Source organism: Ambystoma mexicanum, chromosome 4q (genome assembly GCF_040938575.1).
Source record: "Ambystoma mexicanum isolate Mex_15411 chromosome 4q, UKY_AmexF1_1, whole genome shotgun sequence".
NCBI lineage: Eukaryota > Metazoa > Chordata > Amphibia > Caudata > Ambystomatidae > Ambystoma > Ambystoma mexicanum.
Genome location: NC_090928.1, coordinates 38,503,137 through 38,520,337, shown reverse-complemented (window position 1 = coordinate 38,520,337; position 17,201 = coordinate 38,503,137). Strand labels below are relative to the sequence as shown.

The following is a 17,201-nucleotide window of genomic DNA, read 5'->3' as shown; positions in this document are numbered from 1 at the left end:
GTAAAATGTTCCTCAATGTGGTTGGCACAAGGTGTAAGTCACTCTGTGTGTTGGGTGTTTTAGGTTGCAGAGGGGCCAGGAGTGTCGTGTAGCAGGCTAATAAGGGCATAATGGTGATCTATGTGGTCACAGCGCAATTTTGTCAATACTTTTTTTTGTTTAACCCCATTTTACCGCATCTATATATGCCGGGGGAGACCCCCGCAGCCCTTCCATAGCTCAAAGGCATTTATTATTAACTTAACCCATCCCTCCATATATGCATTGAAATGGGGATTTTAAAATCCGAAATTTCAGGATGATCCTCCTAGAGACTATGTACACCCACCAAGTCACCCCCATCATCAGGCCTAGGAAGTGCATAATTCCTCACAGGGCATTAACTCTTCTTATTTCTTCTCTTCTATTGAGTGTTAGAAATGTGGTGGTACTGCCTAGAAGTTAAAGACTGATTGGTAACATACTCATAACTTGACCAACTGATTGCTTGATTGGTGAGCCAGATCCTCGGATTGTAAGGGAAGAAATGTCCCACAGTCTCAAGACAGAGGCAGCTTCTTCTGTACAGGGTGTTGGCAGAGGACACCTTATAGTGATGTTCTCAGCGCTCTTGTCCGTTTGTCATGTGACGTCAGCAATAAAGCATTGGGGATCTCTCTGACAACATAGTATATCATTCTCACTGTGCCCAGGTACATTGGAGAGACTCCGAGATGCACACCGCCTCGCAATGCCAAAGCAACTTAACATGCTACCAGGTCTCTAGTTTCTCTTTTAGAAACGCCATTATACTATATCAAATACACATTCTGGCATGAGATCATGTCAAAAGTACCAAGTTGTGAAATTGCTAATTGACAAGTAGCGATTACGTGGACGAGTGGGTGATGAAATCGAACTTCCCAAATGAGTGACTCGGATGATGTTTCAAATTTCCATTTACTTTCCTAGTGGCACTGGTTATAATTTTAGGGTGTGCCCAGTCTCACTTGTTATAAAGCAGGCGAGCAGTTCTTGGAAGGTTGTGAATGAGATCCAGGCTCCAGGACAGCTGTGCACTGGTGTCTCCCATCTACACTGCAGAAAAGGAACATCTGTAACTAAGAGGACCCTTCAGCGACCTGCAGACAGAACAGTGAGTTACAATCTGATTCAGTTTATATGGATATGTGTGGGTGCTCTCAAACATGACCAGCCACAATCCGGAGGCCGTATTAGAGTACAATGGCCCCGCAAAGTGACTGGAAATGGTGCTCTCCCCATACTGCATGCATTGCAGCATGGAGAGCGCGGCAATTATGCTCATGCAGCTGCTGTAACACTCCTCAATGTAAGTGCATTACTTTATCTGTATGAGATGTGAGATGCGCTACCAATGCTCACTCCACAAGAGCGTTCACCTATTCCTTCTGTGTATGGCCATATCACACGGTCGTTAGTCTTGTATTGGGTATCCACAGCTGTGGAGCAGCGCTAATGAGTGCAGCAGCTGCACATTTACAGGATCTCCTCCACTATGTTGCATCACCAGGAGGTCCCAAGTATGAAGAGATCATGAAAATGCAGCCATTGGTCGCACGATAAAGGGGGACTGTCAGTGCAGAGCTCACTCCTGAAGAATGCAGCAGATCATAGAAATGACGCATGCACAGTGGCTGATGTTTTCTGCCGCTGTATATTTACCACTAATGGTACAATGGGCATTGCTGCAAGATGGTAGCATGCACGTGATACCACGCTGTCTATTTCCTGGCACATGACATTTTTGGCAGAGCCTAACTGATAGCAGCAGTGTTTGTCCTTTACATGGGCCCCTTACGTGTCAGACTTAAGCCTTAGAGGGAGGGGTGTTTGCTGGGGAGTGGGACCCCGTGGCACCTCACCCGATAGTGTCGTGTTTCCTTCTACCCAACAGGATCTCTGCACCACAGATCAGCATGCAGGCCTGTCTGGAAATGTCAATAGTCTATAGATGAATGCAGCATAATAGGATTCCTATAATGTCAAACATGTTTATCCTTATTTACAGAGCACATCATCCTCGCGTGAGACTAGAACGGCGAGCTCAGAACCTCCACCACTAAACCTCACCACCCGAGTTACTGCACTTCCTGAAGTGAAAATGGGACTCACTCGTTTCAAGAACATCCTCGTTGTGTCCTTTGGGATGTTATTCCTGTATACTGCGTATGGCGGACTGCAGACTTTGCAGGTAGGTGGCAACGGGCTGTCCTACTCCTTTGAGTCTGTGCCAGACGCCCTTGTGCCTTGTGTCCACAGCGCTTCTCCTTTGCTTTGCCCTGAATTTACATGCAGTCTTCCTTTCCTGAACACACCTCTAGCATGAACCCAGAATATTGCAACACACACAGGGAGGTGACATGACTCAACATCACATCAGCCTAGTGCTGGCAGGATGATAAAATGAATAGCAACTATGAAGGCTCTGGCAACTGAAATAGTAACCGGCTTTCTCTGGCTTAACACATCTCGGTCTAGAAGATACTAATCTTTAGGGTCTTTGCAATCAATGTATGTTATGCCAGATACAGCCAGTTGCTATGTCAGTTGCCAGGGACATCAGAATGTGTCTCTGGGATACTGGCTCCTTTATAATGGCCAGATGGGTGGCAGGACACTGCCCATTTTAAACGAGCTGCCCATAGCTACAACCAGGCTCTTTTTGCTCGGCAGGTTAAAATAACAATTCATATATTATCTGTTTTGGGTTGTTATGTTGTTTGTGCACATTTGAAGTCACCCCTATAAAGCAGAGTATTATTTTAGTCCTGTGATTTAAACTTTTTGTATATACATTTCACTTTATGAAGGGATTCATTGATCACGTGGCTTCCACGTCCATATTTTGATATACACACTTTTTAGTCTAGTCCTTATAGTAGGCTGCGGCTTACTTTTCCTCAGCAGAATTCTGTGACCTGGCTTATGAGCGTGCTAATATGTCCTCATTTGCATGAATTGGGGATGTGCTAAAATGGCATTGGATATTATTTTTTGACAAAGCGTAACTTAGTGTATGGAAAATAAGACAAGAGAGCACAGCTAACTATACAGCACCCCCAAATCTTCTTGTGTGAACTGGGAAGAGGAGCGACCCGGCAAACCAATTGCTTGTCTTCAAATGTTACCTTCCAATGTGTCAAATTATGCAACTCTAGATAGCAACCAAATGACTGCATCAGATAGAACTGTACAGGCTGCTTTGCATGCATTGATTGATTGATATTTTATTTCTATCGCGCTCGTACACAAGTGTTTCAGAGCTCGACATTATTGGATGCTAGTGAAACTTCACATATTATTTATTAAAACCCATCCATGCTGCCATTAATTGTCATGCTGTGTTCTCCAACTCTCTTTCTTGTTTATTTAACTTTAATGAATTATCAATTATTTAAAAAAAGTCTTCAAGGTAATAACATTCTTGTCTAGAGTCTGTTCTATTTTATCCACTCTGCATTAGTAGGATTACACCTTTATACCCTGCCCATTGTGCAAGCTTTCGCCACAATACCTTTGCACAAATGTTCCCTGTAACATCCGGAAGAGCAATCATCCAGTGATTGGCTGGGTCTTCCTTCTTGACTAGTAGCTGCAATGGGATCAATGCACCAGCCCTCCCTGACCTGGCCACAAACTCCTTTTCTCCCACTTGAATGAAAAGTGTGTGTGAAATTTGTGCCTATTTGTTAGAACACCTTTGTATGGCTAAATTACATAAACCAACAGGGCCAGGTGCTCCAGACATATAACGCCCTCAATTACCAGTTTCATGTTGCTGATCCTACTCTTTCACACTCATTATGTCATGCTAACGCTGACATATATTTCCATACCCAAAAAATAAATATTGACTCATAGATTTTCTCGAATTAACAAATCTCAATCACTCGGAGCACCTCCTCTTCTGCCCCCAGCCCTCCAGTGATCCCCCTCTTTCAATATATTTTTATTCTTAAGGTATCTTTTGTATTGCTGGTTACCTTGTGCACCACCAACGACTGAGCTTCTCAGGGCATAGCCTGTATTTTCATGGCATGTTTGAGAAAAAGACTAGGGGTCTTTTTCATTTTATGGATTTTTGGTAAAGACACGGTTTCTTTCTCTTTGCTCCCACAGAGCAGCCTGAATAAGGAACAGAACATGGGAGTCGTGGCTCTGGCAGTCATGTATGGAGCCTTCTGCTGTTCTTGTCTATTCCTCGCTCCAATCCTCACAGAGAAACTGGGCTGCAAGTGGACCATTGTTCTCTCCATGTGCTGCTTCATAACGTACACCTTGGCCAACTTCTACCCAAAATGGTAATCTCCTTTTCCTGCAATTTGCAGAAGTTGGACAATCAATTTCTGCGTTCCTTCAAAATATTTGTTTTGAAATCCATCAGCATTTCCATATCATTATTTAAAGTAGTTTAATGTGCAGCCTTTGAGAAATATAAATTAATAGTGGAGTTCAATAAGGCACCATCGGCTGGCGCTGCCACTTCACAGGGACTCCAAAGCATAGGGAAGGGGGGAAGGGAATCCCAATCCTTCACAAACTTTGGAAACATTCCGATCAGTTAAGTGCAAGGCAAAAGAGCAGACAGAAGAGCAGACGACAGTAACTGGGTATAAAACAAGAACACAAGAACAGATAAGTACTCGGCGATGGCAGGGAGAATAGATTAAAAGTTTAGAAAAGAACATTGCGCGGTAAGAACCAGGAAGAGGACAAAAAAGTGCAGGAGAATAATAAGGAGTGAAAGATGGAGGGCAAATAATGATGACGTAATATGAAGGTGATGGGACAGACAGGGACAAATTCAGGAAGCACGTTCAAGTATGCCAGGAAGCTCATATGGCTGTGAATGATGAGGATTATAGGCTGAAAGATTTTATGAAAAGGAAGGATTTCAATCCTTTGCAGAAGTGAAGATGATTCGCCACAGATCGGAAAGCAGCTAGTAATGTAGATTTTACTTTTGCAAGTGAGCATCTATATATAGGTGCTTCTGCCCAGACCACATCATTTAAATGAAGGTTCTGTTGCCTTAATCATTTCCTCATACATCAACAAAATCACTTGGCATTGAATATGAAGAAAAGGATTAATCACGCAAATGAAACACCTAATTGCCAGTTGCATCTGTAATTTTGCTTTTGAGTAATTGGCGGCACGCTCCCTGTGCAATGATCAGTATCAACAGATGTGTTGAATGCGTTTGAAAGTCCAAGTTTTGCCTGGCACATGCAGTCCTTTTTTATATATTTTCGTGTCTGAGTAGGTTGTTCATAGTTCTTGTTTTTCAAAATATTATAAAGTCCCTCTTAAAATGAGCTGTCTTGCCTTGAAGGGGACAGCAACAAAAAAATGTAACCCTGCCTTGCTGGAGTAGGTAGTTTCCTAATTTCTGTGAAAGGTTGCATTAAGGAGACTGTACTCATTTCAGGAGTAAACAATACATTCAGCTGTCCATGTTTGTACAGAGACCCGCAATACCCAGCACCAATTTCAATGAAGCTAGAACCTTTTCCAATCTCGTGTTATCCCAAATCTCCCTTATTTAACTAGCAGGAAAGTAATCTGTGAATGAATGCCGGAAGTAAGGCAGGGACTTGCTCCGGATCCTAGAGAAAGATGTATTGGGAATGCTTTAGACTGTTTCATGCTGATGAGATCATCACTGTTGTAGAACAAAAACATATTTGAAACAGTTGACATTAGTCTTGAATTTAGAGATTTGGTCAAATTGTCTCCACTGACACTTACAAATATTTGATTGAGCAACTATCATGTCCAGCACCTCTGCTATAAATCGTGTTAAATGAATTGCCTCATCACGAGTTGGGCAGTAGCCCTTAAATGCAGTGGGAATGGGGGTACTGCCACATTTAAGGGTCTGCCCAATCATGAGTATGGCGTGTTTAACCCCAGCTCAGAGCTGGGGATAAACACACTGGAAAAATGCTGATTTTGGTGCTATTACTGCACAGTAATACCGCTGGCGGTAATTGCACTGAAAATTCCCCATTGGTTCCAATAGACCCAATGGGGAATAATGTTTACCATCCAACCCGTGATCCAACAGTAAGACAGGTGGGAAGTATCACAAATAAAGTGCGGCGGCATCCCAGTTGGGATACCGGCCAACTCATGATGAGGCCAATCTTTTATTACACGTCTGCCTACCGAAGACTAGTATCTGAGCGGTGGACTGGGATTCAAACCTGTGTTGCTCCACATTGTTTTACTTCCAAGACACACACATTGCCCCTGAGGTATCCTCGTGGGCCAGTTTTTGCCTGAATATACCAAAAAGTTAAACACTTATTTAGAATAACATAATAATTGATGTGCAAGCATTAATGAGCAAGCCTCATCAAACAAAAAGATTCCTTCATAGGGTGATCATTGCAAATTACTTTCTTGAAATAACAAATCAGCTTAACTCCTCCTGTCTGTTAAGCATTGTTTGAGGTGGAAATGTTTTTCCCAGGGAGGAAAGCGTTAACATTATATTGCAGTGCCAGATGTAACCCTTCCACAGACATGTAAAGAAAAAAATGAAAATAAGGCACCTTTATTTTACAGGTACACCCTGGTCAGCACCTCAGTTCTTCTGGGCTTAGGAGGAGGATCTCTCTGGACGGCCAAAAGGACCTACATAACAGTGATTGGACGAAAGCATGCAGTGACGGCGAGGAGAATAGCAGAGGATGTCATCAACGAATACTTTGGAATCTTCTTTCTCATTCTCCAGACAGGTCGCATTTGGGGAAATCTAATATCATCTATGATATTTGATTTTTCTAGAGGTAATAAAAAATAAAGTTACTGTCTTCTCACTCAAACTTCCTCCAACAACCAGCGTTTCCCACCACCCAGCTGTAGCAATGGTAAACCTCCCTGAACCTCCGTCACTAAACGTTCCTCTCTTTCTTCTCTTGGGAACAACAGCATCAGCTTTCAGAAATCATCCAGCAACCAGCCCTCACCAAACATGCCATTACAGACAACATGAACCTGTTGTCCTCCCTCCCTGCCACCCACTCATATCTCATTGATCAAAGAGCGAAACTCATCATGTTATGATAACAACCTCATGTGCTTCGAGTCCAAGCCTCAGGCTTCTGGGCATTGCTACTCACTCAGCCTGGTCACCACACATACTTGCTACTTCCAAGAATGTATTGGCAAAGGCTTCTAATAACTCAATAAGTAATAACTTGGTTTCCCTAATGCACATACACTTCCCAGACCACCCTGACCAGAGCATCCTGTGACGTGTGATCTGCATCATGCTGAGCAGAAGGACAAGGTTAAACAACTACAGCACCACCACTCTCTGCCTTAACTTTCCAGAAGACCACCTCTCAACATTCACTGCCCACCCATCACACTGATACCAATGACCCCCTTTATCCACTGGGATATCACAGGGATCCCTCCTATCATGTCTTCTTTTCACCGATTATGTGAAGAATGCACCTGCTTTACGCAATACCATACATTCATATACAAAATTAATTCTAAATACATGTATGCTTCCTCCCCATTGCGCCAATCATACCAGGAAGTGCCCACTTCTCTAATGTAACGCCACCCTTGTACAGCACGGCACTAAGATTATTAAAGAACAATGCATATGAGTGCTGTTGGTATATAATATTCTAACAAACTTAACATATTTTTCTTCTCCAATTTAGTTCATTCTAAAGCGATTGTGAACATTTGGGGATGAGACATTCAGTTCAGAAAAGTACTTACGAGTTTATCACTGCTAGCGTATTTTGAAAACGTTTACAGAACCGTACAATACCATACTCGTGCTGAGAATAGGATGATGGGTTAAGGTGCAATGGCAGGACTTTTTAGAAGAATACTCTAGAAGTGGCATCTGCCTTTCCTCCGGGTAGATTGGTCCTGTTATACAAGCAGTGGTTGTTGTGCATGCTGGTGACCTCCATGGCTAAGTCACAGCCACCTTCAGTGCTTCATTGTATCTTTTTCCATTTGCTTTTTTCTGTATTTAGAAAGTCTTGCCTTATTACAGCAGTCCTAAAAAGTGAGCCTTGATATAGTCAACGCCTTCTCACAAAAAGTAAAACACATCACTGTTAATTGAGTTATGTACTAAAACTGAACTGAAAAAGCACAACAGTGTCCATCGTCCAAATAGCTTTTTTTACATTGTCTTGGTACTGTCCGAGACGTAATTCTAAAATTATGTATTTCTTCTTAAGCAATGGGCAAAATCATTTCATTTACTGCCTTTTCCCTCTTTAGGATTTCATGATAGTATGTTGTTCTAAAATTCTATTTTGCATTTTGGACCTATCCTCATGTCTATTACTAAAACTTTCTCTGTTGTGGACACACAGCAGTGGAGTCTCCACTGGAAAACTCCACCTGCTCCTTGAAAAAGCGAAGGTCCATTTATCAGAATAATGAAACAACATGAGTTTTGCCTGAAAATGTAGCAGGAAGCATCAGTCTATAGAAGAAAGTGAATTATTCCGTATTTTGTCTCCTTGCTATTTAGGGTCAAGGCGTCAAGGTCTGAATGGTAGCTACTGTGGAGCAGATGACTGTCCAGGCTCAGAGGCTGTAACATCACCTCGCCCATCTGACACTGTGATCTACACTCTGCTGGGCTCTTACACCGGTAGGTTTAAAACTGACTGCAATTTTTTTTTAATGTAAAACATACTGTATCCCAAAGTTATTATCATGACCGATTGGTCATCATGATTTACTGGAACTCATTCTCATGTGCTGAAGCTTAAGCCACAGCATTCTTTAAGTTTACCTGAGGAACCTCCTTTGCGAAGCAGAGATAAACTTGTCAGTATCCTAGAAATAGCGTTTTGAGGGATAACCGTGCAAGAGGAGAATATATCACAATGTTCCAGTAGGATATTTGTCATAGAAGGCTGCACTAGGTAAGTACATGTATAGTAAAATGTCACATCTGGAACATCCGACTAGTGCATGAACTGAATTGCATAGGCAGTGCATATTTACATTCCATTTAGAAATCTGTCCGTTGGTGATAAGGAGGGTCCCACCGGAGGCTAATGAGAGAGATGGGAGCGTCCTAGGTGGAACCACAGACAGGGCATAAGAGGTGAAGGGGAAAGAGTGGCGACCAAACAGATAAACCACTTGGTCCAGGTAGCTCAAGGGCACAGGGATGAGGCCCCCCTTCAGGCGGCCCAGGGAAGTGATGGCGGCTGCCCACCAGGATATGCCTGAGCCCAAAGCAGTGTAGACATCCATTAGTCTGAAGTCAAGGGAGGAGGGTGGAGGAGGCATCACCTCTAAATAGCCCTGCAGACAACCACAACCCGGCACAGCATATAGGAAGGAGATACCCCCCAGCACACCACAATACACAACACTGGCAGGGACGCGTACCACAGGTGGCCAAAGTGGAGGAGGTACAATGGGGCACCACAACTAACCAACCCACTAAAGAATCACCCTTCTGCTTAAACCTCTCAAACTCTAAACTAAACACAACCATACCTATATTGCACAACAAACAGCATGCACTTCACTACACTGCAACAACCACACATAGTCTCGCACAACAGCACATGACAGCTACCAACCGAATAATCACACCTATGCTCAGCGAACAGTGTAAACCGAACTGAAGCTGCCAAAAGCACATCACAGCTCTCTTGCGCTTTTCCTGCTCAGTCCTACTAGCTTACCCTACCCTCTTGCTTTTCAGATCTGCCAGAGCACCAGGGGACTACTCTGGTGGTGACAGTGCGCGGTATAAATATCCTTTAAGATATCATAACAAAACGTTCTCTATGAAACACAAAGGGTGCAAATTAATGTAATTTAGCCAGGTCAATAAGCATGATTTGTGATCCCTGACCTATTAAGAGCATTAATGCGCTCGGGCCATTCACGGTAATATGGTCCATGGTAATATTCTAAAGTCCCACATCTGATGTAACAATGCAGTGGTACTTGTCCTGTGACAGAACATGCAGTTTTCAGGAATATATCCAAACTATCATGAATCCAGGATGTTAGTTTTGTTAGATGTGAATGGAACAATCTATCAATGAAACAAGATAAACCTTCAGACAGATTTGCTCTGCATTCAGGGGAGTTTGCAAATGTTTAGAGAAATATTGTAATGATTTTCCTATGGTGCTTCTTTATTAAATACACGGTTAAGGGCCTGATTCTGAAACACATTTTACAATGGCTCAAGCCCATTGAAAAACGAATTGTAAATCGGGCTCTCTAATTTCAATCAACCTACGAATACTGTAAGTGACGGAAGATAACGTACTTACGGATATATGCAGGCTTCTCCCCGCACTGGGACACCGAATCAGAACTCATCATTACATGGATGCATTTGTGATTTATCCCTCTTTTGAGCTTTTATTAGAATTATTCTTATGATTTTGGACAGAATGTCTCTCTATTCTTGGGTGATTGGGTTTAAAAACAATATTTGGTCCAATTATGTTTTTTTCAAAAGTTTAGGCAATCAGCATTTCAAGCATATTAAGAAAGATAGTTACAATAAAAAGTTGGAGGTATAAAACATGATTGTGATGTAGTATACTCGTCCTTTTTACATAGACTTCAATAATAGCTTGGCACTTGAGGGGTTAATGTATTATCTATTTTTGCAAATGGATCAGTTTTCGCAATGATAAAGAGTGACTTTGGCCTGGAAATTCCACATCCTAATCTGCCATATTACAGAACACCTTTAAGTACAGTCTGTGATGTATAGCAAGAGCCTTAATGGATCCTTGGGGAACACCAGTCATAGATTTTGAAGAATGCTTGCATAATATTTTTCTATGTTCTATTGTATACATGCATAAAGATCAATAGAAGTTGAATGGAATCACAATATGGAGCTGGAGGAAATAAAAGACAAAGTGGCAACACCCAAAGTTCTTGTTTTGTCAGAGTGATCAAATAGATTCCCAACTATCACCTGTGCTGCCATTGAGGTGTCTGATTCATATCATTGAGTTGGCCATCAAATCATTTGGGCTGTTTCTTGCCGAGCCATTGCTGCTTATTTTCTTCTTAAACCAATGCTTTGATGTTTATTTCTGTTCTGTTTCTCAAATGTTTACATCAGATGCGAGTCCGAGTGACAATGTGTGTATGTTTCACATGTTGCAGTGTAGGATAATCCAATCATATTTGTGTCGTCTTTTTGTGTGGACAAGGTAGCTCATCGAGCTAAGCACTCACTCAGTGATCTGTGTGCTGCCTGACATCACAGTTTAAGGTCAGACATTCTTAGGTCAATCATTTCAGTGCCATACAATTGGATAACAATAGCCCCTAGTATTGCAATACTTACAACCGTGAAAAAGCCGGCATAATGTGTATATAGAAATGTGGTATTTATATTTTGCTACAGTTAGATGACCTTTTTTATTCTCCATATACAATGTGAGAGAATTCAGGGTCTCACCCATTGGTTTCCTCGGTAATCCAAAAAAGGTTATCGTGATCCTATGTTTGCCTTCCAACCTATGGAAGCAAACTGAGGGGATCAGCTTCTACTTAATTTGAAACCTAACAATAATTCCATTCATCCACTTATTTTCTTGAAAATAAAGAATATAATTATTCTTTAAAGTAGAAATGACTCTGCAATCAGGTATTGTTTTTATACAAAACACTTAACACCACACATCACAATACCCTGTTGTCTAACCCCTAATATGCTCTTCTTTTGCAGGCTGTGGGGTGATTGGTGTGGCATTAATTATCATATTTTTGGATCGAATTGAAAAAAAGGACGGACAAGAAGTGGAAGAGAACAAACCGTCCTTTTGCTCTACATTCTTGGCCACCTTCCGGCAGCTGCGTGATAAGCGCCAGTGTCTTCTGATCCCGCTCACAATCTTCGGTGGACTTGAACAAGGGTTCCTTGCAAGTGATTACACAAAGGTGCGTATCAATATAAAGGAGGCAGCATTGTACAGCTCTTGATCTATGCTTTCTTTTATCTGCGTAACATAATCTATTATACTGATGGGGTACAGGAGGAATGCGCAAGTCATTCCTGATTTTCAGTGTTTCATTTTACTCAAGGGAACCAATGGAGTGTGATATTACTTACGGGGATAGGAAGCTACTCCTAGAAAAGAGGCTCAATGAGTTAAACACACACTCAGGGATATATGTGCAGCATCAAGTTACAGGTTCAAATCCTGATGAAGTCAATTCAGCTCATTATCCTTCCCAAGTCGATATATATTGGATACTGTTGAGTTGAATAATAATGCTCCCTACTATTACAGTATCAGAAAAGGAGCCCGTTTCAAAAAGTAACAAGTGAAATAATAAATGGAAAACGCCTGTCACATAAATTGGCTTACTTTTGAAAACAGCATAGGGTGCCCAAATCCCAGATACATTGAATTACTGAAGACTGGCAGTGGTATCACAACATACCTGAGTCTGGCAGCGACTTTGCTATTGGGCAAAGGTGCAGTTTTATAGAAGCCATGCCATGGAACTCTGTTCACTGTACAAAGCACTGTTGACATTGACATGAAAGCTACTGAATTTTGGATGCCTGAATTTATCACTAGCAGAGCACAGCCACACCAGCAAGGACCGCTGTGGTCCTAGAAATTCCTTCCAGCACGCAGCACTGAAGTTCTGCACTGATTGCCTTTCTGTTCTAAGAGCATCTGTGTCCTGGTCTCAAGGATTACTTTACATGTGGCATTCCAATTATCCGAATGTAACAGGCAGCACGTTGCTTCTTTGGGAATATTATTGAACAGTTTTTCGGATTCAGAAATCTTTAAGCCTGAGAGTAACCTCATTTGATGTATTTCTTCACAGTCATATGTCACCTGTGTCCTCGGACTGAAATTTGTGGGCTACGTGTTGATCTGCTTCGGAGTATCCAATTCAGTGTGCTGTATGTTCTTCGGAAAGATATCCCAATACACAGGCAGGATCGCCATCTTTGTCACCGGTAAGTTAACCTTGTGCCTTTAATATACACAGAGCAGCTATGCCTGGGTGGTGCGGCTTAGCCACAGCTGCCACCACGATGCACATGTGCAGGAATCAGAGGGTGATAAACTGCCATCCCAGGCCTGGAAAGTGCTCCAGAGAATTTCAAATATTGTGCCCCTTTGTGGAGGGCGTGGAGCAGGGTGTGTTCTAGGAATTCTCATTGTTTTCTAGGCAACGGGGTACATTTTTGTTTTGAACGTAAAAATTTGATGAAAATTGCTTCAATATTATAATATCCCAGCAATAAAAGCCCGGAAACAGATGTCATAAAACAAACTAATTTCACATTGAAAGTAACCTAAACAGCAAACATAAGTGGGTTTTAAATGAATAAAGTAAAAATAACTACTCTTTACATATTTATACATAAAAGCTGAAGTCTGTCTAGATGTATGTTAACATCTATTTATGATACATCATTGGTTAGTGGTATGGGGGTAACTACTCAGCACTGCTTTAGTTGAACTTAAGCTATATTAATTTGTGAAATTATAAATGTTCAATCTGGGGAGACCCTCCATGACTCCACCCCTTCCCTACCTACTCTAAACGTACCTCTGCAGTCAACAAGTGTTTTCTTTTCTTGTTTTCCTCTGTTAAATGATTTGTTGTATTTCAATATTAAAGGTTGCTCGTTTAGCTTAGTTCATTATGAAGGAGCTTTATTTTGGGATAAAAATATATCAAAATCAGTTATTTCAGTAAATGATATTTTACCTATTTCACTTCAGTGTTCTTCATGTTTAGAGTCATTTTTACTCTGTATGGGCTCTTAGAGGACCCTTTTTCTCAATTTAGATTAGATGTTAGGCACTTTATCGCTGTCTCTCTCTTACTCTCTCGCCCTCTTTCTTTTGGTTTCTTATAACACAGCAGTAGATTTATTGATACAGGTTCTGAATTGTATTGTCTACAGTCTAACACTATCATTCCTAGAGTTCTCCCCATCAATACTGTGGCATTTCCTATTGACAGGTGCTGGGGTGCATGCAGCCTGCATTATTGCACTGCTGCTCTGGAAGCCTAACACCGACCAGTTTGCAGTGTTCTTCATTTTATCAGCCCTCTGGGGCATTGCTGATGCGGTCTGGCTGGCTCGAACAAGTGGTGAGTCCAGATACATATGTATGAGTTATCACAGATATGGATTTCCTTCAACCACCTCTCATATCACTAACTCACTCGCCCTTTTTCTATCTACCACAAAAACCACCCACAAACGCCCTGCAGAGAAGCCCACTCACCCGTTTTCTTTCTACAAACAAGAGCCACCCAAAAATACCCTACAGAGAAACCCACTCACCATTGTTCTATCTATACACAAGACCCACCCACAAATACCCTGCAGAGATACCCACTCGCACTTTTTCTTTCTACACACAGGAGCCACCCACAAATATCCTGCAGAGAAACCCACTCACACTTTGTCTTTCTACACACAGGAGCCACCCACAAATATCCTGCCGAGAAACCCACTCACACTTTTACTTTCTACACACTGGAGCCACCCACAAATACCTTGGAGAAAAACATTCCCTCATACATCCCTCCAGCCGCTAACACTAAAACCATGCAAACCCTCCACCTCTCCAACCAACTCACCACAAATAGCAGTTTCTCTGGCACTCCCACAAACCATCCACACCCTCAGAACTGACTTGGTTTGCAACTTAACAAGCGGAGTAACAAGATCAGAGGCTCCCATATTGCAACACACACGTGTCTCAACGCAACTCACTTACCTTACTGGCATAACGAACATGGCTACTTTTCATGTGCGTGCAGCAACACGCCAGGTTTCGCATCATTATGCTCCTTCCCATCCCACTAAAGCACCCCTCCATACAAGATCCAAGTACATTAGTACAGTTGAGAAGAGAGAAATAACTATATTAATACTAGACAAACCACCGAAGCATAGTGGCGACACATGTGTATGGAATAATTGTTTGGAAAGCATCTTCTTAATGCGTAAATCATCTGCTTTTTTCCAGCTCTCTATGGAGTCTTATTTGAAAAGAACAAGGAAGCGGCGTTCTCTAACTGTTGCCTCTGGGAGTCGGTGGGGTTCGTCGTTGCCTTTGGGTACGGCTCCTTCCTGTGCGTCTACGTGAAGCTCTATATCCTGCTGTGCGTGCTGGCCGTTGGGATGCTCTTCTATGGCGTCGTTGAATATCTGGAAGCCAAGAACCCTGCCGCCAGCACTTACACAGTAAACACGGAAAGCCGGGACACCACAGTTGAGATCCCACGCGCCTGAGGGGACAAGACTGTGACATGAACCAGAGACTTTTGCTAATGTATTTATGTGCGCACTTAATTTATTTTATAAGTACTGTTGAGACTTTATTTATATGCCTTTGAATTAAGGTTATTTATGTGTATTTAATTTAACAAATGTAGCACTTACGTAGCACCATGCCAGCCCTCCTCACGCTGGAGTTAGCAGCGCGAGAAATAGGAGTCTACGGAGGACTGCTCAGGGGCAACGCACTAGTCTTGAAAGCAAGACTATGCGCAGCAACACGGGTTCGATCCCCAGGTCCGCGCTTAGAAGCCTCTGGGTATTAAGCGCATTATACATAACCAATTACAATGGGCAGCACATCAGTCACAGATCCAACAATGCGACCCCCAGATTCCCACCCTGTGATGACAAGACAACTGCTGAGGTAAAAGAGGGAGTCCTAAGGGCCGAACCACGAAGCAAATTTGCAGCCGCAAGTGTATGCGCAAAAGTTCAAATAGGCCAAACGTGGCAGGTCCTAATAAAAATGTGTGTGCACAAATGGTGTCGGTATTGCGCAAATTGCACACATGCAGAGAATCGCAGTTCTGTTAGCGCCCTCCGCGGCCGTTAACAGGTGGGACTGCGAGGGTGATGCACACTCGCGACCTCTTCCCACTCAGTAACCCCTACCTGCACGCCGGTTATTCCGGCTTCTCCCTTAGTATGATATGTTTTTATATGTTCAATTGGACCCTTATTTTTGCTAAATGTTATTGTACGTGTATCAGTTAAGAAATGTAATCTTGTGTACTTTTGTATTTGCTTCATCTTTTTGCGTTGGGGTGGTTGTAATAAGTTGTGCTACGCAGTAACCCGACGGACTGATAACACCCACTTTCCACCAGCAAAATGGGCATGTCTGGAGGAGTGGACATGGCCAGGCAATGCAAATGAGGGACACACCTGCAAACACAGGAGGGTGTCCCTGATTCCAAAGGAGCAGCCTGGCCCTTGCTCCTGCACCAGCCCGAGGACATGAACACATCAGCAGGAACACATGAGCTTCTCTACAAGTTTCCCCTGAAAGCGATGCAGCCCTCCCAGGGATTCATACCACTCTCAGAAACGACGTTTACAGTCCACATTTCTCCGTCCCGTGTTAAATTGTACATCCAGAAACCTGTGCCTAGCGATTACCCTGTTTTTTGTGTTTAGCTGGTGCAAATTGCCTTTGTCGCCTATGGGCCTGATTTACAAAGTGTTTTTCAATGAGTTTGCACCATTGCAAAATGCTTGGGTGAATCAGGCCCACAAAGTTCTTTGTGAATCACTCTGCGCATGCAATATGCGCGTGGCTGCAAATGCAAAATGCAGTTACAATCGATTGCCTGCAGAGCTGGAATGTTTGTGAATTTGGTCCAAAGTGTTTTCAAAGATGTGACTGGTAATAAAGACAACACATCCCACATTATTCCTCTCTCCTCCTCTTATTTCTGGAGCCATATTGCGTCAGGTAGAAAGATTTCCAATCTCTTCCAATGTTGGTCTTTTTTATATTCCTACTCTAAAGGCACTGACTTTGCTGATATTTTAAGTACATGTTTTTCGGTACTCAGAAAATATAATCCAAGTAGAAAAATGAATAAGAACAATAATGTTTTCTGAAAATAACTATTTTAGAATGCACTTGAAAAAAAAGCATTTTTTAAGAAAGGTTTGTGAGTATTTAAAAATAATTATCATTAAGCACTAAGCACTGATGATAACTGAAATGAACAGCCAGAATCAATAAACAAGTACGTAAAAAAATAACTCCTTCTGCAGTAAAAAGTCAAGCAATTACAGCAATGCTTGTAAGGAGGTTTTTGCAGTTGCAGGAAGCTGGCCCCATGAGTGTTACTTGATTATGTGTCTAATTTACAGC

General features: G+C 42.3%; 1 protein-coding gene across 1 annotated transcript; it reads left to right on the top strand.

Annotated features, from left to right (window-relative positions):
* Positions 1-1,041: 1,041 nt before the first annotated feature.
* Positions 1,042-16,748, top strand: LOC138468469 (protein unc-93 homolog A-like). The gene is made up of 9 exons (XM_069609003.1): positions 1,042-1,135; positions 2,030-2,212; positions 4,141-4,322; positions 6,595-6,818; positions 8,546-8,668; positions 11,750-11,961; positions 12,868-13,003; positions 14,023-14,154; positions 15,042-16,748. Exons 2-9 carry the CDS (start codon positions 2,123-2,125, stop codon positions 15,305-15,307), a joined length of 1,365 nt encoding a protein of 454 aa, XP_069465104.1. The 5' UTR covers positions 1,042-1,135; positions 2,030-2,122; the 3' UTR covers positions 15,308-16,748.
* The last annotated feature ends 453 nt before the right edge of the window (positions 16,749-17,201 follow it).